The sequence below is a fragment of the Zeugodacus cucurbitae genome, chromosome 2, assembly GCF_028554725.1.
Source record: "Zeugodacus cucurbitae isolate PBARC_wt_2022May chromosome 2, idZeuCucr1.2, whole genome shotgun sequence".
Classification (NCBI taxonomy): domain Eukaryota; kingdom Metazoa; phylum Arthropoda; class Insecta; order Diptera; family Tephritidae; genus Zeugodacus; species Zeugodacus cucurbitae.
The window spans coordinates 26324932-26348554 of NC_071667.1; the positions used below are offsets into that span (position 1 = coordinate 26324932).

The 23623-nt window shown below is 39.9% G+C and overlaps 3 protein-coding genes across 8 annotated transcripts in view; 1 reads left to right on the plus strand and 2 right to left on the minus strand.

The window, feature by feature from the left end:
- Positions 1–142: 142 nt before the first annotated feature.
- Positions 143–5427, minus strand: LOC105213096 (zinc finger protein 43). The gene is made up of 3 exons (XM_029040914.2): positions 3989–5427; positions 1288–1485; positions 143–1216 (listed from the first exon to the last, which is right to left on the minus strand). Exons 1-3 carry the CDS (start codon positions 5259–5261, stop codon positions 573–575), a joined length of 2115 nt encoding a protein of 704 aa, XP_028896747.2. The 5' UTR covers positions 5262–5427; the 3' UTR covers positions 143–572.
- Positions 2257–3923, plus strand: LOC105213095 (Bardet-Biedl syndrome 5 protein homolog). Its single transcript, XM_011185653.3, has 5 exons — positions 2257–2369; positions 2443–2591; positions 2657–2846; positions 2921–3158; positions 3450–3923. The coding sequence occupies exons 1-5, from the start codon at positions 2305–2307 to the stop codon at positions 3897–3899; spliced, it is 1092 nt and encodes a 363-aa protein (XP_011183955.2). The 5' UTR covers positions 2257–2304; the 3' UTR covers positions 3900–3923.
- Positions 5428–5609: 182 nt separating the features above from the next.
- LOC105213092 (E3 ubiquitin-protein ligase TRIP12) overlaps positions 5610–23623 on the minus strand; it is a 32369-nt gene continuing 14355 nt past the window's right edge. For 2 of the 6 annotated variants that reach the window (XM_011185647.3, XM_029040898.2), the window contains 9 exons: positions 19497–20837; positions 18086–18169; positions 14542–17604; positions 13567–14471; positions 12335–13495; positions 11547–12272; positions 11063–11251; positions 10794–10995; positions 5610–10724 (listed from right to left, as the gene is read on the minus strand). In XM_011185647.3, the coding sequence (XP_011183949.2) occupies positions 10267–10724; positions 10794–10995; positions 11063–11251; positions 11547–12272; positions 12335–13495; positions 13567–14471; positions 14542–17604; positions 18086–18169; positions 19497–20837 (8129 nt within the window). In that variant the 3' untranslated portion in view covers positions 5610–10266. Of the gene's footprint in view, positions 10725–10793; positions 10996–11062; positions 11252–11546; positions 12273–12334; positions 13496–13566; positions 14472–14541; positions 17605–18085; positions 18260–19496; positions 21795–23623 lie in introns of all 6 variants that reach the window. The other 4 variants (XM_054228370.1, XM_029040899.2, XM_011185648.3 and 1 more) reach the window with 4 other exon arrangements.

Below are 23623 nucleotides of genomic sequence, written 5' to 3' on the forward strand. Positions count from 1 at the left end.
TTAGAGTTTTATGAGAACATACATTTCCATATTAAAATAATATTACGTTCTAATTTAGAAAGAAAAAGTCCACCAACAACAAAAAAGAGGAAAATTAGATTGAGGATTTCTGTATTTTTCATAAACATGAGAGAGAACTTCGTAAGAAGAACGCAATTTCATTTTTTGTCTCGCCTTTACCAATGCAAATATAGAAACTAAGAGAAATTTGTAGTAAATTTATATTTTTTTGAAAAACTAACCATAACTCGTATAATTTTATAAAAAAACATTTGTATTATGGTAATAATAATAATAATTATACATACATTCAAACAATTATCACTGCACTTTTCTTAATGCCAACAATATATTTAATTACAAAAAAATGGTCTCCAAATCTTCAAACATTAGAGAGCGGCGAATCGAACAAGCAAAATAAATACAAACGAAATACGAGACAATTACATACAATTCTGGCAAGAAAGCATAGCAAAGAATTGGCGAATCGAACACTAATAATTTATGTATCAAAAACATTTACTAAGCTGACAATTGCATCATAATGATTTTCTCAAGCATATTGCAAGTTTTCAAAGCATATTGTTTCCCCCATCGTCTAGTAAAAATCGTGGAAATATATTATCGACATTATCACTAACATCTTCGGGCATGCCTGTCATTAATTGTGGTGAATAAAGGCGCATATTTTGTAATTTCTGTGTTGGTGAATTGCAAACATCACTGCAGGGAACTGGCGCAGCCACAGAAGAACGCATATGTCTGGAAGACAAATGTTGGTCTTGAGTACCAATGCCCATTTTATGACACGACTCAACAATTATATCGTCGATAGTTTTGGTGAGTAGTGCCTCATCGACATTGCCGTTGCAATCACTAGCAGCGTTGATCGCGGCAATTTCGGCGCTTGCTGGAGAGTTCTGTGCATCGCCTATATTTACGCGGGTATTCTCCAGAAATTCTTTAATGAAATTCTCCGATATATCATCGGCAGTGTGTTCGAGCGTCTGCTTGTCCATGCTATTCCCCGCTTCATTGCCAAGTGTGGCACCTTCCACAGCATCATCTGGCGCGCATTGTGTTGGCTGGCATTTGTGTGTTCGTTGTGAGACCTTATAACGGAAACTTTTTTGACACACCTCACATTTGTATGGCATGATGCCGGTATGGATGCGAGTGTGTACCAGAAATGAAACGCGTTGGCGGAAACATTTACCTAAAGTGTAATAAATGAATATTGTTAAATGGTTTCAGATTTGATTATATATGAATAATTTTAGAGCTTACCACACACTTCACACTTGAAGGGCTTCTCACCACTATGTATTCGTTCATGATTGTGCAGCGTTGACAATTCCTTAAAGGCACGTCCACAAGTTGAGCAAACATGAGGTTTTTCATTACTATGATAGAGTAGATGCTTGTGATATGACTGCTGGAAAGTAAAGGTTCGCGCACAAATCTCACAAGTGTACGGCATCTCACCTAAAAGAAAAAATGTTTGAGATTTAATTATTTTGATTTATTTTGTATTAAAAATAAATAAATAAAGAGTCAGGTGCCTCTACTCAAATGATAGTACTAAAAGTCGGATCTTATAGTATCCAAATACTTCGAAGTTTTCTTCTCAAGCAATACTATATTATATTGGCAGACCTTGAAATGAAATATTAAACGACACTAGGAGTTTTCGAGAGAAAGGTTTTGCGGAAGATTTATGGTCCCTTAAACATTGGCAACGGCGAATACCGCAGATTATGGAACGATTTATACGACGACATTGACATAGTTCGGCGAATAAAAATCAGTGGATACGCTGGCTAGGTCATGTTGTTCGAATGGACGAAAATGCTCCAGCTCTGAAAGTGTTCGATGCAGTACTCGCTGGTGGAAGCTGAGGAAGAGGGAGTCCTCCATTCCGATGGAGGGATCAGTTGGATAAGGACCTGGCTTCACATGGTGTTACAATTGCCGCCAAACTGCCAAAAGTTTAGTTGTTTGGCGCGCTGTTGTGGACTCGGCTATAACCACGTAAGCGGTATCTACGCCAGCCAAGAAGAAGAAATGTTTTGATTGGATACATCAATGATTTTTGAAAGGGTTTGCTTACTCTAGACTTAGATGTGCGTCTATTTCAATAAAGTTTTTGACTTCCTAAAATATATACATACACATAAAAAGTGCAGAGCAAGAATTCCCACTGCGGCATTAAGCGAGGATGGTAACCTAGCAACGGCATTTTCAGACCTAAACATGAGGCCAAACAAAACAAAATGAATTTGTGAATGCACTTCAAACAATACAATGGACCCGCTAACAGAAAATTTACTCTGGGAGGATAAAGAAATTAAATTTGACACACCAAATGTGTGAGTATTCTGTGGATTAATGCTCAAATGATTATATTGATAATAAAGAAAATCACAATTAAACTAAATTTAGACAAAAGCAGCTGCGAAAAGGTGAAAAGGTTTTGGACACCATTTATCACATTGAGGATACTAAAGGCAATCCCGGTGATACTGGACGTCTTTTAGCCACTAATCTACGTCTTATTTGGCATTCCCTATCACATAAGAAATATAATTTGGGTAAGTTTATCATTCAACATCAATCATTCAGTACAAATCGATTTTTCATCATCTTACTCCTTTAGCAATCGGCTATGGTCGATTTGTAAACACCAATACGCGCTCGGTGGTGTCGAAAGCAGGTGGCCCAACACAAGCGCTATACATACTAGCCACCGGCAGTAATACACGGTTTGAGTTCCTCTTCACCGACATATCTGGTGATACTGCACGAAGAGATGCACCAATTTTTCAAAGCGTTTTCGAAATCTATCAGTATGCAGATGTGTACATATACCATATAATCTGAAAACTATAGTAATCTATTTCGATTTGCGCTCTCTCTACAGATTGTATCAACGCACATACTTATATAGAGACCTAAAACTACGTGGCGCTATTTTTTTATCGGGTCAATTGATAATCATGCCGGATGAGTTGGTCTATAACAACATTAACGGTGTTTGGAATTTGTCTAGCGATCAAGGAAATTTAGGCTCATTTGTACTCACCAATATTCGTTTAGTGTGGTTTGCCGATGCGAATGATACTTTCAATATTAGTTTGCCCTATTTGCAAATATCGAACGTAAGTGCTAAACACATTTTTAAGTGTTTTTTTATATAATATATGGACAAATTGAACCCACCGACTTTTACGACAGTCAGCGGTTATTATCTTGCCGATCCAAGAACCCTTCGTATCATTCGTAAAGAATATTTGGAGAAACACGTTTTGTGTAGCTGAATGATTTAACCTAGCCGACACAATTTTGAACCGCAGGATTACTGAACATGGTTCAAATTTGTGTCTACAATACAGCATTCTACAGAGTTCCCTATAATGTAGTTAACATATATATTTATTCGAAATTTCCAGATACGCATACGCGAATCGAAATATGGCCCGGCACTTGTGATACAAACTACAGAAACCGGAGGAGGCTATGTGCTCGGTTTTCGCATAGATCCCGTTGAGCGCCTGAATGATATATTTAAGGAACTCATCTCATTACATACAATTTATACGGAGAATCCGAATTTCGGTGTGCGTTATGATTCTACGGATGCGAAAAAACGTTTGGAGAAAATGAAAGAGACAGAGGAGTTCAAAACTGAAGAATTTCAAGAGATTGACGAACGCCAAGAACGTGAAGTCAACACAAAGCTTAACACATATTTGGCAGAGGGAATGGCAGTGGCCGGCAGTGAAGCACCGTTAAGGGAACCAGTATATTGTAAGGAGTTGGGGTTTGCAATGGAGCGCATACGGGATGGATATAAACTGCAGGATTTATGGGATGTGTTGCCTAGAGTAGAGGGAGAATAATATTCGAATGAGTAGTGTGGAGATGTTGTTTGAAATTAATAAAAAAATGATATTAATAATAGTATACTATACTTTCGTAGATTGCTCACCCGTATGCAAACGTTTGTGCTTTTTGAGAAAATATTTTGTCGTAAAGGTTTTGGCGCACTCATTGCACTTCCACAATTTGTTGTTCTCTGTTGAGTTTTTACTCTGCTGCTCCATTAGCTCCTTGCCACTATTCATCAACACATTCGACAGGCTAGTGCCACCGGCAATAGCTGAGGCCTTCTCGCAACTCGATGCCGTGGCGGGATTTGTATTGATTACTAGCAGTACATTTGAATTTAATGGCGCGCCGTCCACAGTATGTAGCAATTCACCGTTATTATTTAAATTTAACACGTTACCCGAGGTGTTCGCCGCGACTGTTGGTGCCGGCAACAAAGTTAATGTGCCGAATGTAAAACTGCTAGGCACCTGCGCTGTCGATTGTGACGCATTCGCCGCGAATGTTATTTGATTTTGGGACAATGGCTTCGTTACTGTTGGCTGCAGTACATGTGCACCGTTATTTTCGACTTTCAACGGCATGGGTTGCGCTACACTGGTCGAACTCTTGTTGGAGAGGGTTCCGAACTTCGTTTCCTTATGACGTATACGATCGCAGATACTCAATTTGGGACTGTTGCCCGTGTAAGGTAGACACATAAGATGGACTACTTTAAGATGAACGCGCAGGGAACCCTTCATTTTGAAGGTCTTCGAACAGAGGTGACATTTAAAATCGGGTTCGGTGACGCAGGAGGCATTCGCTTGAAGTTCGTCGCTATTGTTACTTATATTCTGATGTACCAAACGAAAATGCATGTCGCGAAGTTCCTCGTCACGAAATGTGAACTCACAAATATCACAAGTAGAAAGTTTAGCAACCGGCGCATTAGCATCTACACTGCTCGTACTTTTGGCTGTTTGCGTACTAAACGTAATATTTCCGTTAACGCCTTGCATCGTTTTCGTTGTATCCTCGACGGGCGGTCGTGTCTTCTTAGTTTTCTTTTCCTTGCTTACACGTTTCATTGCCGCTGCTGTGGAAATGCTTGTCTCTTCTCCTTCAAATTTATTCTCGACCTTTTTTATTGCTTGTTCTGTTCGTTTAATGTCCGCTGTGACAACGGGTTCTTCTGACGTTTCGCTCATCATGACAGTGGTATGACTGAATAGATGTATGGTAAGCTTGTCCAAACCCAAAAACAGCTCATGACAAATGGGACAGGCCAACGGTCCATTTGCAGCCTTAATTAAACTGACACGTAAGGCGTCGATATTGGGAAAATTTGTCTGCGCACAAAGCGGACACTTCAGCGCAGACAATGAACACATTTTTCAGCAGTGTCAACAGCGTATATAATGATCTCACTTTTCGTCACACGAGGATACAATTTATTGTGGACAGAAACATTTAAAGTGTTTTCCAAAACATTTTATACGCCGGCCATAAATTCCGTGAATTATTTAATTAAATTACTGTTATTTACTATCGATTTCTATTAGTCCACAAAAAATTATTCCGTTAGTTCTGCAATAACAAATTGAACACAACCGCAGCGTGCGACTTCCCCGTACACGTATGAGTTTCTTTTCGAGTGTACGATTCAATGAAATAGACGCATATTTGATTTTTCTAAAAATAAATTAACAAATGTTCAGTTAGCCATTCACCCGACGTACCAACGATCCTACAGCAGCTGTTGCTACCGTTGTTTTCATTGCTGCCGATCGTCCTCATCTTTATCTATTTTCACACACCGCACTCTCACACTCAGCTCTGCGAATGTATGAGTGTGTGATGCTTGCATTTCCCGACCAACTTTATTCGTTGTTTCCAAATTCGACACGAGCATGCTCGTATTGTTTTGAAATGCTCTATGTTGTGTTTAGTTTTGACCTCATTCTCAATATTTAGCCACTATTTCTTTTCACATTAAATTTGTAAACAATTCTGTAAAGACACTTTCAGTGTCAAGAAAATGCATGTGGAAGCATTTTTCGAAAGAGTTTCGAACTTTAAAGAATCAGCAGTAGCGAAATGCTTAGTGCCTGTCTTATCAATGGTATGAACAATATTAAAAGCTGAAATTGAAAAATAGAATTTTAATTGAAAACAATTATAATGTCTCGAAGAATAAAGGTGATTATCTGTAAACCTATCTGTTATTTTTGGTCAATATCAATAATTCATGAAAATTACAACTCAACTATACTTCAGTTGAAATTTTGCAAACTGCCAAACACTTTTAAGTTGAGTTGTTTTGTCTCTGAATTTGCCATTTAAAACGATGAGCTGGTGCGGTTAACAACATCAAAACTGAATAACTTATTACAAATATTAGCCCACAATACATAACAAACAGAGCGAAGAACACCGTTATATCCCATATTGAAATTTGTACGACTTTTATTAAAAATATAAAGTTTTTGAGGTTCTACGAGTACTCACGAATGCGAGTTGTAAGTTTAATTACAATTTAATGTAATTTTATATTCTCTTATCTTTCAAAATATTTAACTAAATTGTATTGTCTCTTACATCGTCACTTGTAGCTTGTCGACATCAATACAACTTAAAATGAAATTAGTTGTTATTCGAAATGACACACAAGTATTAGTGTTATTTTAAAGTTAAGTTTATTCAACTACCACTACTGAAAGCTAATGATTCGAATGCTACATCAACTGGTTTAAAACTACAAAATGATCTAAATGGGTTTTATTAATGGCTATGTGGAAATGAGATTAAAGATGTAACAAAAACAAAATATATTTTGATGTATGTAGTGATTTTCAACTTATGAAGTGATAATGCAAAGGAGTATTTAACAAATAACGTGATCCGATAAATACTTATTCCCTGATGGCATACCTAAGAAAAGTTTGATTTGTAATTTCTCATAGATAACTACTCATTTCAATTGAATCGAACTCGCGGTTTTGTTTTTACCGAGTGTGGTCAAAAGACTCTACTAAGCCAAACAAACAAAGCGAGCAGATCTCTAAACGCATTTTTAGCCATTTTAGTGATGTTGAAACAATTTTGAATCAAGTGTTTCGCGCTAAAATAAGACTATGCTCGTCATTTTTCCAAAATTTGTATTCCTGTATACTTAAATATAACGCTTGATCTTATTACAAAAATCAGCAAATGTAACCCGTCACTATTCAAAAGGATAACAGATAAATGAATAGACCATTGTCTCGCGGCGACCAATCTCAGCGAAGGAGCCGCCCAGGGCATGTGGAGGGGACGAAGCCCTGAGGGGGATGGCCCTGAGCTCGCTGAATGTGTTTCGAGTTTAGGAGTGTCTTATGTTATTATCGATTATCATACTGTGAACGAGTCGGGGCTCCGCTGTCCTCTTGTAATCTAATACTGGATCAATGGACCTTTAGCAAGCTTGGTAAACTCTGATTAGCAACTAAAACTTGCTCGGTTGCGAGATCCTTTTGGCCCAAATTAGAACGTAAGAGGTATGCGAAACCACGTGCACCCAAAAATGTTCACCTTGTCGCAATAGTAGGAGTACTCATTGAACACCGCGGATAAGGCTAAGTATCCGTCATAGTTGTATGGAGGTGGAAGAAACACCAAGTCATTTCATTATACACTGTTCAGCGTTCGCAAGACTGAGGGTGGAATATATCGGTAGCTATACTTTCGGCGAACCTATCCATCCTTCAGCTGTCCAAGTGCGATCCATCACGACTCCATCGCGTGGGTCAGCCTTTGAATATAACCTAACAGATATGTAAATTTCTATAAAGAAACCAAAGTGAACATTGTATAGAAAGTTGTGGCTTTTTAATCCCGACTTTATGGCTGTTTAGCAAGTTTGCCTATATTTTTTTGCATATTCAATATAATTATAATAAATATATAAAAATAAAACCACATATATATTTTTTGAATTCAATATTGATTATATTTGTTATTGATTTCGTTTTTTATGTATTTTTATTTACCGTTTAATACATTTCACTTTTTGATTTGTTTAAACTAATTTTTAAATGTTATGCAATAGTTTACGGACTAAATTACGAGTTAATAATATATTTCAAATATTCCATTTATATTTTATGCAGTTTATTAATATATGTATATGTATGCATTGAATGTAGTTATGTATATATATATTTATATTATATATGTATACATATAGTTTATGCGTATTTCCATGTTTCAATTATCGATATTTCACTTATTAAATATTAAACTGACAAATAGAAGAGTTTTGCTGGAAATACTTTTCACTTTAAATTATTTTTCATTACTTTTTTCAATTAGTTCGTAATGTAATTAGTATTTAATAATAACTAGACGCGGGTAAGTTGGATAATAATTTCAAACACATAAAATAACAACAAAAACAAGTAAACTTAACCGCTTTCGACAAAAAAAAAGATGTTTAAATGAATTATTTCAATAGAACAAATAAAAATGTTATAAAATGCAACAAAAACTTTGAATGATATACTAGCGACACATTGACGAAGCGACACAGGTGGGAAATTCAAGTGTTCATTAATTTGTGAAATAGTTCATACTAACAAAACTGCGCTGTAAAACCCGGCAATATGTTTGTGTGTGTGTGTTTGACTGTTTGTAATTTAGAAGCAAATATTCAATACACTCTCGTCATAGCTTATGACCTCCAAATCCACTATTTTACTTAGGCCTACTCTATCAAATCGTATCGGTTGTACATATGTATGTATGTATGTGTGTATATAGCAGTGTGTAAATGTAGTACTGCTATGTATATATTGTATATCCCTACGCTCGACTACAGTGCCGCATTTCTAATAAGAGTTTTATGATACAAAGTTATTTGTTAGAAAACTGATAATCTATTATAAGCATTTGTTTGATGCTGTTGTTGTTGGCGCTGTTGTATGCTGAATAGCTGCAGTTACATGGTTACATGGTGAATGGCTAAGTAAACTAAACGTATTACTGTTCATCTATCACTAAATACTAGTAAGACTATTTTCCTGCGATACACTTACGACTTATAACGATTTCAATTAGTTAAGTTTAAGTGTATTTTAATAGAAGCTTACTGCCGGGCGTTACAAAGACTACACAAATGAGTGTACTTATTTACTTGCAAGATTTTGGTTTTTGAGTTTAAATAAACATATTAAGTATATTCAATTTTTAATATTTTGTTAGACTATTTGTAAGCATGTATGTACATGTACGCCGTTAAACGAGACGTCAAAAATTACCTGAAGAGTTGCTTAAGAACATATTGTGTTTTGAATGTGTTACCCACACAAAAAATCCGTAGTATTACAAGAAAATGATAAGGGAAAACTAAAAATTAACTTAAAACCTAACCAAAAAATATATAAACATAACTACATACATACAACGGTTTGAAATAACAAATTTGAAGCACTTTTATATAACAAGCTACATAAAAAATCAACTCATTTTCACCTTCTCAATTTTTTAGAAAACAATATGAATTTAAGAAATCTATTTATTAAAATAATGTTTACTTTGATTATCTATGAATTTATTTTTTATGTTTCCTCTGCACTGATTACTCCATATTTATATATATTTATATAAGATTGCTAGGAAATTATGCTGCCACAAATGCCTTTATCAGTTTCACGTGATCACTTGACAGCGTTGGGTTGAGTTAGTAATTCATTGTTGTTGTTGCAGTTGGCGCGGCATAAAAGGTTCCCCAAATCGCTTTGGGGAAATGTCTGAGTTTAATTACGATCGTTCGAAGAAATTACTTTTTATGCTCACACATTTTGAGCGTTTACAGTTTATGTCAAAACAAAACGCTGGCGATACATTACCACACCTTACATACTTTTCCATGTATGCATATATAGCAAATATATGTGTGTATGAAGTGTTTGCAATTGTGCGTTGATTTCTGTTTCATGTCAAACATTTTGCCGCCAATTATTGTTGCAATGATTTATTCTCATTCTATATTTTATTTATTCTTTTTCCGTTAAATTAATTTCATATTTCATATATTGAATTCAGTAATTAAGAAAATGTTTTCAATTTCTCTGTAAGTGTATGTGGTACGAGTGTGTGTGTGTGAATATGTTTGATTTCTTTCTTTTTTGCTGTTGTCTGTTTCTATACATATACATACATATCTGTTGTTGCTGCTTTTGAAATTTGTTAAGTTTAAAATTCTTACTTTCGGTTTCATCAGCAATATATAAACTGCAGTTTCAATCATATCACCCATTCAAACTTATTTTAACGAAAACGTGTTTCATGTATCATGTTTTTGTTATTGTTATTGTTTTTTATGTTTTCCATTTTCGTTTTCGATACATTTCCTTGTATTTACGATAAATGGAATGACATACTACCCTCATTGGCGGCAACTTTCAGTTTCTGCCTCATCACTTCCCGACTTGAGTAATCGGGCAATTTCAAATAGTTCACACATGTCATCACCGATGGCAGATAATCATTTGGATTTTGATTACCGTCAAATGTTTTACGCACAATTGTCAATTGTGGTGTTAGTGACTTGAAGCCGCCCGTTGGCAAGCGTGGCGAACCGGTTACGAATTGTAAAAATAATCGTTGCTCATCACGGTTATACGTAGAGAGTATATCGTATAGATATTGTATGGCTTGTGAGTCTTGTGTAAAACCGTGATCGGTCCGGCAACAGTCTTGTAGCATTTTAACCTCCCAACGTTGATAGTTGGTAGCACCGGAACCGCAGAACACACTCTCCAATTCTTCGGGATAAAACATTCGCAAACGTTGTGTGGAGAATACCGAGTCAAAACCTATAGTAAGAAACAAATATATAAGTATATTGTATAATTGCAAGTTGCATTTTAACGTCGAGTTCTTACCTTCTCGCAATGCCTCAAATTGTTTCTGCACGCCTTCGACCAGAAACCAATACGTCACCAATGAGATATACTGATGCAGATTGTGTATTGTTACGGGCGTATCACGTCCACCGCGACACAATTCAATATTAGCATAACCGGGTAATACAAAATCTAAGCCCAAATCAGCTATGGGACAACCGTCCAAGTCAAGTGATTCAATCTAAAATCGCAATAGATATCATAAATGTTGAAATACAATATATTTGCATCGCATTTCAAGTGCTTACCTTTTCAGTCTTCTCCATTGCATCGAGATTGGCATCCGCAAGTATACGTTCACGTTCGTGGACTACATCTTGAAGTCGCACCAAGCTGCTTTGTACTTCGGGCGCAACCCATGCCAGCTCGGAGAGACCAACCGATTGTTCCTCACTCAATAACCAACGATAGAATGGTATCGAGAAAGGCAGATCAAGCTGAAAAATATTTTTTTTTACATTTAATGTGTTAAATACTGTACATTGTATAAAAATTTTGAAGTATCTAAATAAATTTAAAAACATAACCATAATTATTAATAGTTAAGTTGTTATTATTTAACATTAATTATCGAACGATTGTTATCGAAAGAACTGCAAAATAATTTTAAGGAGTGTCTCAAAACAGTTTGAATGCTATAATAATCTGTATGATTAGTATAAATTGTTTATAACAAATTTAATATTTTAATGTTAATTTAAACCACTTTTATCATTTTATATATGCACTTACCATGCGGCTGTCCATTACAGCTTTCGCCATGAATTTTCCAAGGAATTTGAATTTCGCCTTTGATTTGGAAACATGTGGTAACTTCGATGATTTGCCTAGTGGCATTGGGAAGAGTCCATGTGGCATATTGACATAGGTCACCGATGTGCTTGTTGTTATTGTCGCAACAGATGTGCTATTCACGCCAATTTCGGTTGGCGTACTACCACGACCATTGGATGGTGAAGTATTATGCTGCTGTTGTTGTTGTTGTGACTCATCAACCGCTATTTGTTGCTCAATTATCATATTTAAAGCATTCTCATTTGACATCGAAGTGCCACCAATATGATCCGTATTTGACTGCTGCTGTTGAGGGTGGTGATGACTACGCGTTGACATACCCATTCCACTACCACTGCTACTGTTGACATGTTGGCCATCACCGCTACGATGATTCCTGCTACTGGAGCGTGTTACCGTGGTTGTACTTGCCGTTGTAGTTGTGTTATTAGCATGTGCTGTTGCATTTGTTGTCAATGTCACAGCAACGACATCATCTTGTACGGTCGCAACTTCATTCACTTCATCTATATGCACACTGGTGCTAGCTTTTACTACATCCACTATGGTTGAAGAGTTTTGTTTGTAGCTATCACTGTCATTCCACAGACCTAAATCGCAACGCTGTAACTCAGCTGATACCAAGGCATAAAACTCCAATGTGGGTCCAAGTCCAGTGCCAACCTAATGTTGTAATTATTGGTGAATTAATGAATATTACACTTGATTTGTCTGTAGTAACTTACCTCGTTTTCGTATTGTATCTCCAACAATGCCTTCGAGTGGCCAACATCTTGAATAATGTGCTCCGCTTGTTTCAGTATATCTTCGCGTGATATTGCACGTTTCCTTCTGTCCAAGCGCGGTGCCACACGCTCCGACGACTCGGCCGCATTCAGATCAGGTGTAGTGTCCAACAGTCGTTGCAAAGCACGATCGCGATCGAAGCTTGTCGCATAGAATAGCAGATGGCGTGTCTCGAAGGGGAAGAGGAAGGAACATGCCATACCAATTTGTGGCAACCATGGCGGTAGATTGCCAGTCATTATAACAAGTGGATCTTGCAACTGCCTATTGGCCTTAGCAGTAATTTTCGGATGCACAAATTCCGATTGCGGAATAATGTGTTGTCTATGCACACAGCCGTAAAGTTGTTCCCAATGTCGATTAAGCGCATTAATGATACGCAGCATACAGAGCGCATCTAATGAAGCATCTTGCACGGTCACTAATTCGGGCGGCAGTGTGCTTGTTAGGAATGCCTTCAGCGCTGACACAGTGGCGGGGGCAATGCCCTCATGCCACAATTCGGTTTTCTTGCGCAACAACTTGGACGAAGATTTATTACTCTTTTTCGATGATGAGGATGTGCCCGTCGATGCTGTACCCCCTGTGGGTGTATGTATGCCCGACCCAGAAGTGCCAGCCGCTACTGAAGATGATGCAGCAATATGTTTACTAATGTTCAGACTACTCGTACCGCTAGCAACCGCACCACTGGAGTTCGCCTCTTCCTCCACAGGTCTGTAGTAAATTGTGTGTTGCTGTACCCAAACGCTAGCGTTGCCCAGTGGCGTTTCCGTGTCCGTATCCGTTTCGGATTGATCATTGACCAAGGGTGAAAATTGTTTGACCGCCTGGTAAACTGTCATGTTGTAGGGCAAAACGTGATCGCCGATTAAGAATTGTAATTTATGCTTGAACCCGCTTTGTGACATTACAACAGCGGCTACATTGTCATCCATGTCCTCCTCGGAGTCGTCATCGGAATCGCCGCGTATCCCGCCATATCCACGAACAACCAAATAACGCTCAATCGCTTGAACCATAGCAAGAGGATCAATCTTGACGGTGCCACCTTTCCATTGTCTGAGATTCGTGCATTCAGGGTGACGTTGTAAGTTGCACTATGTATTATTTAGAGAAAGTGTTTATGAATATGTATGGCTTATGTAAAAATACGACTATAAAAACTCACTTTTAACTGATGTGTGTTAAAGAATTTGAGCGCACTGGTGTTAGACCGCCCACCCGGTCCGGATGGAAAGTCGTGCACCTTAACAGGGAATTGCTCCAGCTGTGTGACGCAGCCGTTTAATTTCGCCACAAATGCATTGAATGCAACGGCGTCTATGTTTGGTATTTGGCCCACCTTCTTTAACGGTTCCAGTGGTAATCCCGCGAATACATGCATAAACGAACGTAAACGGCTGTCGCGACCCACTATGCCATCTTCGCATGTCATGAAATTCAACATTGCCTTGATCAGACCCGAGTGATTGACTTCAAAAGGTGAGATATCACTTTCCAATAAAATAGTTTTCAGTTCAAGAAGCGCATCTAAGCAGTCTTGGAAACTACCATTGAGCTTAAAGATAATAGTAGATAAACGTTGCAGTACATGAGTGCCACCGCTTATGGCACTCGCTGAACCACCGCTGCCACTGGCAGCACCATCATTCTTGGCGTTCTCTTGCTCGGCATAACGTTTCACAAACGTAATGGCCTGTTCACGCACCCATTGGCGTGCCTTCTCACGATTGCCGGCGGCAATGAGGTTTGCATTGGATATGCTCTTGCTGATACTATTCGCCGCATTGTTCGCACTGTGACTAGCAGCATGTGCTGCGTTGACTGCGCCGCCACTAGTATTGCTGCTGCCGCTGCCTGCGTGATTTGTACTGGCCGTATCTTTGGTAAATGAACTGTGGTGAGATCCTTGACGTCCCCAACGTGCGGGATTTAACGAAGCGAGGAATGAAGTCTTTGTCGAGCTACTACCACTACTGCTAGCGCCAGCACTACTGGCAGCACCACCGCCGCTGAAACGCGATTTACCACCGCTGGCGTTTGGTGTGCTGCGTCCCGTGCTGCTACCAAGGCCTATAAAACAAAAAAGAAATAATGTAAGTACATTGTGTATGCTTTAGGGTTGCTATTGTGAATGACTCACTTGTGGCGCGACTTAACAAATCGTGCATCGACGATGTGGACGAACTGCCGCCCTCATCTTGACGCGACTTTGAACGACTACTTGATTGAGATTTCCGTTTCGGTGGGACCTTGCGTTTCAACATGTCGGACATTTTGTGTTGCAACGCTGAAGCGGACGAGGATGACGCAGACGCGGATCCTGCGCTTGTGGCCGCCACGGCACTGTTGCTGTGATAGTGTGGATCACAAACATTTGTTGTGGGTGCAAACACCACTTGTGGCATATGCTGCTGAGGTGGTGGATGTGCTATTATTGTTGTTGGATTAACACTAACCGATGCACTAGATGACGAAGGCAGCAGTTCAACATGATGTGTAGGTGGTGGGGGTGCATGTGGCTGGAAGTGCGGTGGAGGATGGTGGAAATGTCCATGCGCATATTGCCGGGGATCTCCAGGCGGCAAAGGAGGAGCTGCACTTGTCGAATAAACAAAGAAGTTGGGTGTCTGTGCTAGATGTGCGTGTGAGGGTGGGCCTGCTGCAGGCGGTGCAGAGCTGCTGTAGTGATAATGTAGTTCAGCCGCCGTGCCAGCAGCACCTATGACCGTCACTGGCGGTGTTATGCCCGCATTAGAGTTTATGGTAAGCGCTAAAGAGCCAGCGGATTGCTGACGTGATTGAACATTGGCAGCAGGTATTTGTGACATTAACAACGAACCAGAGCTGGGTGGCATAGCCAACGTCACCTTTTGGCCATTACCAGCCACACCCGAGGCATTGGCAGTTAAAGCATTCATTGCATGTGAAAAGCTCTTGACTGTATACTGATGATGATGCGCTTGATTAGCACCGGGTTTTGACGTATTGGGTGTTGAATTACCGGCTGTCGTTGATCCACCGGCCGAAGCAGTATTGTCCATAAAGAACGGATTTACTTGCAAACCGGAAGCGGATGGTGGCGCACTTTGCGAACCGCTTGCTCCGGGTAACGATTTCGGTGAAGGATTGGCACAAATCGGGTTGTTGGGATCGGTGAGTTGTGTGATTTGATATATGACACCTTCGCGACGGAAGTGTGTGCCGAACACGTCTGGCAGTTTTTGCATTAGTATCTCGGCCATTTGTAATGCACCGACTACAATACGCAAGTCGTTACTACCCATCATGCCGGCTATATGACTGGAAACTAGCTGGTTTTTAAGCACATCCCTCAACAGTTCGGGTGTAGCATAGTAGACCATTCGTAAAAGTGCGCGCAAACATTTGTAGCGCACATTTGGACCGGCAGATGAACTATATACTTCGTAAAGTACATTAAATAGGTTCTTTATAAACTCTGCAGCCAAACCGCGCTCCTCTTTAAGGCAAGCAATTCGTGCATCCACCGAAGCGCGACGACGTTGTTGTGAACTGCTAGTGGCAGGCGTATTTGGTGCAGTGCTGGGTGTGCTGGATTGCGTCGATGTATTTGCCGCTGTACTCGCCACTGTATTAGTTAAAGCCGTAATTGCTGTGGCCACCGCTGATGCAGACAGATCCTGACCAGCTGTTGCTGATGATGCAGATGCCGTTGGTGGTGGGAGAGGTGGCACATAGTTTGGATTTATTTTACGCTGCACCGGTCGCGTAGTGCCGGTGTCTTCGTTTATCTGTTGCATCGAGTGAAAGTCGACGGTGTACGTGCGACCCAGTGTGCTTAAGCTGAACTCATCATCAGAATTCAGATGTGCCGCCTCAATCATACGTGAATCTATCGTTGAGTAGTTGTGCCAAGTACCGCGATCGTCGCGCCACTGCCATTGAACTTGATCCTGAGTGTTGAGTGTGGGGCGATCGAGGAGTGCGTCTACTGTAAAAATGCCATCTGTTGGCAAGCGTGGCATAAGTTCACCAATTAGGCATGTGATTTCGTATAGCTCAGATGGGGAGCGTGTGATAAGCTCAACGTGCGACGCAGTCGATGTGTTGGGCTCTGCATTACCGGTTAGCAAGTAAAGCAGAGTGGATGCAATGTCATTCTTTAATAGCGAAATGGCTAGGTCGGGGCAGTTGCCGCACATTAGACTCAACATGCGTACGACGGATGTGAAGGTGCCGCTATTAAGTATGGTGGGTGTAACAACCAATAATTGCTGACAGTTCTTAAGTAACTCTTTGCTGGCGATCTCTTGCAAACGTTTCGGATCATGCTGGAAGCTCTCTACCAAACGACAAAACGCCGAACAAACGCTCTCCACACATTTTTTGTCCTGCTGCGATAGTAACCGAGCCAAAAGCGGTAGACTTTCGGCGACGAAATGAAACTCCTCCGGGTGTAAATTTAAACAACAGTTTGCAGTGATTGCAAGCGCTGCACGCTGTGCATTGATCGAGAAGAAGTCGAGGAACGTCAGACACGCTGATACACCGTTGGCTTGCAGTATGGCTTTGTTGTGACGACGCGACAGTATTTCGAGCGCAGTTAAACTCTGCTCAGCCACATCCATGCATTGAATGGCTTGCAACTTTTCCAGAAACACCGGCACAGCTTCCACGACAGTGCCCGAGGAGCGTGGCAGAGCTTCCAACATGTAGGCGAGTGCACGACACGCATTATTCATAATATCGAAATTATTTTCCATACGCAGTAGCGTAATCAGTGCCGGCACCACCTGTTTGATTGGGAAACCGGCTAACGTGTCCTCATTGCCCATCACCAGCATTTGGCACATTTCGATGGCCGCTTGCAGCTGTTGACTCTCATCGTGCGATTGTAAGCCTTGTAGTAATTGTTGTGCTTTCGATGAGCTGCTATTGCCAATGGTGCGATGCAGAATGTGTGTCATGCGTGGTCCCAAAGCGCCAAAGAGGTGTGGTGGTAGGCCGCGCGCCTCCAGTAACGCCTGCAAACGCCCCACTTCGCTGTCATCGCTTTCCGAGTCGGCGTGCGAGGTGGCGGCAGTGGTGACGCCCGCTCCGGTATTCGTGGCCGTTGCGGTAGCGGAAGCGGTGCCCACACCGGCACCCGCACCAGCGCTCGCACTTGAGTTATTCGCTAGATTTGAATTGGCGGCGCCCAAGGCGGTGGAAACGCTGAGGTTAGCTGTAAGAAAAATATAAATTTATTTATTTTTAATGCAATTTTAATATTCTACTAATAATCAGAACAACGTTTAGGCTCAAAATATAAATTCGTACTACAATAAAATAATAATTTGAAAGAAAAATAAAATCAATTGTAAATATACAGTGCTGTCACCACTTACCAGGGCATGTAGGGAGGGAGAGCAGTCAGAGGATATGGTAAACCAGGATATTAGAGGTATATTCGGGTCTTACAATATTTGGGAATAATAAAAACAAGAAAAAAAATGTGTAGCATATTTTTGAGCGCGGCCAAATTGCAAGTTAATTGCAAAGCTTAGAAACTCAAAAATATACAAAAGTTAATATAAATATATACAAAATAATAAAAAGGGATACGAAAACATAATTTCATGATGATGCAGATTATGAGAGGAGATGATTGGTAATACTCGGTAAGCACTCCCTGTTTTTCGTTTTGTGTTTTCTTTTGCAATTACCTGTGGTCGATTGTCCACCAGTGTTCGGCGGTCCACTAGACGGTTGTTGTGCCATTAAACTATAGCTTAACGCATCCGCAGAAGCTGTTGTGTACAAATTTGCGTGCGTTGTTTTTGTTGTGGTAGTGGTAGTGGGTGGTAGATTAGAATGCGCCATGAAAGTAAATAATTTCGCTAGTTTCGTATTAAAATCTTTTAACATGCTTAAAAAATTCTACAGAACTCTACACAAAAATTTTAAAATAACTTTAAAAGTAACCATTTCCGCATTATGCCCACGACCACGCCCTCCAATGAGCTACTCTAAATAAGCTTGGCTGCCCATAAATGTTTAAGGGTAGAGCTTCAAAAGTATCTACGTTCATATATACAATGTGGTAAAAATAGTGTAAGCTAGAGAGCCTAAATATATAGAAATCTGACGTTTCGAGAGTGTGTTCTCAGGTTAGTTGTTAATGAAATGTACACAACTTTTGACTTAAAACTGATTTGTTACTCGACATTTGTGACGAAAATCTTTAATAAGACCCCAACATTTTTTATTGTAAAGTTGTATAAATTGTAAACAGTTTTAATTAAGATGTTTTTTAAAGGTGTTCTAAAATATTATTCAATAATTTGAATAATATAGTTGAAATTTACAGAAATGAGGTTTTGTAGTGAGATTTGGCGTGAAATTCTATAAAAAAAAGGTTAAAGATCATAAATTAGTCGCACAGGAAAAAATATAACGGTGTTAAACCGCTCGAATATGTTGATAAATTCAGAGGGCTTACCTAGAGGTATCATGATGATCGGAATTTACTTTAGGAATATTAGCAAACTGGTGAAAAACTAATTTATCGACAATTATGGTTTTGATTAGCAAGTCAAAATAAATTCTAAAATAAATCATTACTTTATTTTGAAAAGTTTTTAGAGTTTTTTCAATTGCATTTAAATTTAGTAATTTACAATGTCTACTAAGACACTGTCATTATGGTGGCTTGAAATATGTAATGGACGGGTATGGTACCCATTTTAAACTCAGATAGATATGTATTATTTTATTACAAAATAACGGTATCCAAATCCAGGCATTTAACATAACCCCTAAATTTATATACATTTCTTAGGACTAAGATAGCATATTGGGACACCACTCTCATACAATATATGTCCCACTGTTCTTTAAACCAGCACCTTTTAATCCCCATTTTAACAATATATACAGTTATAAACACAGCAATGACAATATAAACTAAAATTTATAAAAATTTATGTTTTGTAAATGAAATAGACTACATCTAAACTCTGCACAGGCACTGGCGGCATAGTTAGAATCAAAGTTGTAAAGAAAAAACTATTAACGATAACGAAAACGTAAACGTAAACCAAAAACATCAACCCCGCATTTGCTGCACAAACTTACCGCTCGCTTTATTATGCGCATTCAAATTTATGTGGCTACTATTCGTTGCGACAGTGGCGATGCTAGCGGTGGCGGTGTTGGCAGCAGCGGTGGTAGAGTTGGCATTAGCGGTGGCGATGGCGGCAGCACTCGCAGACGACGCACCAACGAAGTGGCTCGATGTCATGGCGTTCGTATGCGCGTTGGTAGCAGTGGCGCGATAGTTATAGAGGAAACCGGGCTGCATAATGTGAGCACGATGGTGTGCCTGTTGCTGTTGTTGCTGCTGTTGCATATGTTGTTGTTGTTGTTGTTGTTGCATTAATGATACGCTTTGATTTTGTTGTGATGTGCCTATAGCAACAACAACCGCACCACCCGGCGCAGCAACCGTTTGATGGAGCATGTGATGATGGTGTTGTTGTTGTTGTTGTTGCTGCTGTTGTTGTTGATGGTGCAGCAATGTTTGCTGTTGTAGTTGGTTATGATGATGATGGTGGTGATGATGTGCATGCGTGGGGGCAAGTGAGTGTTGTGGATGGTGAAGATTATATTGTTGGTGGTTTCCAATGGCAGATGCCGCCGTCAATGGTATGGCACCACCAACGCCACCACCACCACTCGACGATGCTAATAGCGTTGGCGCTGTGACAACTGCAGCATTATGTACGCCAAGGCCGCCGCTACCCGCCCCATTGCCACTTGCACTTCCACTCCCGCTGCCACTGCCGTGTTGCGCTGCTGAACTGACGCAAGAACCCGTTTTGCTTCGTAAACTGCGCCTCAGCGAGTGTGAAGAATGTGACGGTGTCGCTGCCGACGCTAAAGCCGCTCCTCCCGATGCACTGGCCGATGTCTTGAATCCTCCTCCACCCACTCCTGCAACGATCGCCGTACGATTGCTCCCGTAACTGTGCGGTGGTGGCGGTATTTGTGCGTTCAAATGCGGCGTAAAAGAGGCTGTGGTAGCAGTCGAGCGATCAACAACCAACCCGGCGCCTAATCCTATATCAATAGTGGCCGGATGTACTTGGTGATGACGCGCGGATGATGCAGCAGTAGGCGGCGGCGGTGGCGGTGCTGAATGTGGAATGCGATGTAACGGTTGTGGTGGTTCTGCCTGTAAGTGGCCGACCGGCAACGGTAGTGCTGGGACAGATGGTGGTTGCTGCGGCTGGTGCAGATGGGGATTTGAATGGATATATCGTCCACCAAGTTGTGGATGCAGTGGTTGTTGTGGAATTTGTGGCTGCTGCTGCAAAGCTTGCGGCAGTGGTGGTGGCGGTACTGGTGCTTGCTGTTGTTGTTGTTGTTGATAGATAAGCGGTGCTGTACTTATGGATGCTGCTCCGGCGACAGGTCCTGTTGATTGATAGTGATTAAGATTCAAGTTTAATATGGCTGTGGTTGAAGCAGCGACTGCAGCAGCGGCCGCGGTTGTTGCTGCTACTGCGCTGTTGTTCGGGTAAGTCGCGTGATAGAAATGCACGGGTTGTTGTTGTTGCTGTTGCACTTGAGATTGCAGTTGCGTTTGTGCGTGCTGGTTTTGATTTTGGTGTTGTTGTTGTTGTGACGACTGCGTTTGCAATTGTTGCAAGCGTGTTTGTTGTTGCTGATGCTGATGATGATGTTGCTGATGAGGTTGATGATGCTGATGTAAATTATGGTGTTGCGTCTGCAACTGCGACTGATAATTCGTCTGTGCGTTAAAATAGTGATGGGCACCGCCGGCCGCAACTGGTACGTGTAAATAATGCGATTGCTGCGGCACCTGTTGATGCGCTAATAATACTTGTGATGCCACCTGTTGCGGTGCCTGCTGGTTATAGTGTGTAAGTAGTGGGTTCTGCAAGTGCGAATGATGTGGCAACGCCGGCTGTTGCTGTGGCTGTGCTTGTGATTGTGGCTGTTGTCCAAATGTTGCAGCTACTGCTACACCTGATATGGACGCGCCACCTCTGTTGCCACCCGCAATTGTGGCTGTGCCTGGTAAACCGCCAGCAACAAAATCTGTGCTGCCACCACTACTGCGCGTCTGTCGTGCCCCCAGATTCGGGGCCTTATTGTAGCCCGTCGTCGTAACTGCGTTTGTGGCAGCGGTCTCAGTAATACCAATATTTTTGTGATTTGAACGCTCTCTGCTGCTGCCAACGTTCTTTTCAATCCTGATCTTGCGCCTGCTCTTACTATTGCCACTTGTTTGATTCTGTACGAATTGCACTTGACGTTTTCGACTCTTCTTATTACTCTGCTTTTGGTTCCTCTTGTTACTACTAACAGCAACAAACTTTACACAAACGGGAGCTTTTGAGCGGTTACCTTTGAAACGCGTTGGAGGGGAATCAAACAGAAGAAAAGTCTTGTTGTAGTTGTTGGTTGCTGATATTGATATTTTATTTTTTTGTTTAGATTTTTTATTTTGTTTTGTTTATAATTAAATATTAATTTATTTCCTGAATGAAAGTAACGAGTTTGTCCTATTGTTCATGTTTTATTATGTAAGGCTGCTAATGAATTAACGAGAATGAAGGTGTTGTTGATGACTGTGGTGGCTGATAAGTTGTGGGCCTTTAGGTATTGGCTGATATTTAATGAATTGCTGCTGCTTTGTGACAACGACGACGATGATGTTGTTGTTGGTAACGCCCGTTCCTCGTCGCAACCAAGCAATTAGTTAGGTAAGAAATTTGTATACGAACTCCCTCCGTGCAGTTGTAGAACAGTTCGACACTTCGTTATAGCTCTCTTTCGCACACATAGTCAGGACTAACTTTATATATATATATATGTTTGTTGATTTTTCTTGACGCAATAAAAAGCGAATTCATTATGCAGCAATTTGCACAAATATAACTTATGCGTTTTTTCTATACACCTGCTATGTTGTTGTTGTTGATGCTGTTATTTTTGTGCTCAGATAACTCAATTATAAAATGATGCAACAAGAACACAAGATTGTTGGTATTGGAATCGCAAATCATTATCATTGATGTCGTTCATGACGTAGGCAACGAAGACGACAACCACAACAACAACATCATCATCATCATTCACAACAACAAATGGGAATTTTTTACGCCGTATGATTAATGTATGTATTTATATTATTAACAAATTTTTTCTAAAACAATTTTCGTTATTTTTAAACTTCCAAAGTTTTTGTAAAAAAAAATTTAATAATTATAAGTACAAAATTCAATTCGTTAACGTACAAAAACAGAAAACGTAAGCAAATTATAATTTAAAAAGACAACACCAAATAATACTCTCTTCAACAACTACAACTGCAACAACAACAACGTGCAAAAATTAACCCTTGAGTTCGATTTTGTTTTATTTAAGTGTACATATGTATGTACTCTTATTAAATTTTCGAATATATACTTATATATAATATATTAAATCATATTATTATATATTATATGTATATATTATATCATATTGGTGCGCATGGCGCAATGTCTCGCCTCTTCGCTTAACCCTTATTACTCTGCGCTCTTCTTTTGTTATATTTTATTATTATTATTAGTGTTTTTATTATTTATGCCCTTTAATTTCGCTCTACAGCACAGCATAGTGATATTTCAAACTATACGAGCATATTATTTCTTCCTTGGAATGAATTTTGAAATTTTTGGTTGCCTACTCCACTCACTTCACACTTCTTCTCTCAACACGTATCAAATATCTGCGTGCTAATGATAACAATTTTAAAGAAATAACGGCTGATATTGCACTTTGTGATTCTTCTAAAAATATCTGAGCTGTTTCATCGCCATCGTTGTTGTCATCTGCCAGAGCTGCCACCTCCGATCGCTATCAGTGATTTGTTCTCAGAAAGCAGTGCTTTGAAAATTAACCTACCTTCTATAACTCCTTTGCTTCGTAACCAAAGCGGGTACTGTATGTTATACATCTAGTCTTAAACATTGTGACATTTGTATACATAATAACAACAGATAATGTAATGCATATAAACAAACAAAAAAAATCAAATACGAATATTTTTCCGACAAGCAGTGGACCCGCCCACTTGCCTCAGTTAGATAGTACTATTACTGCGATAATATTAACCATGATAATTTATGGACAAAAGCACAGGTTAAGTGTAAGTAAGTAGAGGTGCATAATAGATGATTATTAACAGA

Bases quoted from the DNA above. Each gene is read 5' to 3' on its own strand.
- LOC105213096 (XM_029040914.2), bottom strand. From the start codon at position 5,261: ATGTGTTCATTGTCTGCGCTGAAGTGTCCGCTTTGTGCGCAGACAAAT. The intron at 1,486-3,988 runs GTGAGCAATCTA...TTTTTCTTTTAG, and splicing joins GCACAAACGTTTGCATACGG to GTGAGATGCCGTACACTTGT. The intron at 1,217-1,287 runs GTAAGCTCTAAA...ATTACACTTTAG, and splicing joins CTTCAAGTGTGAAGTGTGTG to GTAAATGTTTCCGCCAACGC.
- LOC105213095 (XM_011185653.3), top strand. From the start codon at position 2,305: ATGGACCCGCTAACAGAAAATTTACTCTGGGAGGATAAAGAAATTAAA. The intron at 2,592-2,656 runs GTAAGTTTATCA...TTACTCCTTTAG, and splicing joins ACATAAGAAATATAATTTGG to CAATCGGCTATGGTCGATTT. The intron at 3,159-3,449 runs GTAAGTGCTAAA...CGAAATTTCCAG, and splicing joins CCTATTTGCAAATATCGAAC to ATACGCATACGCGAATCGAA.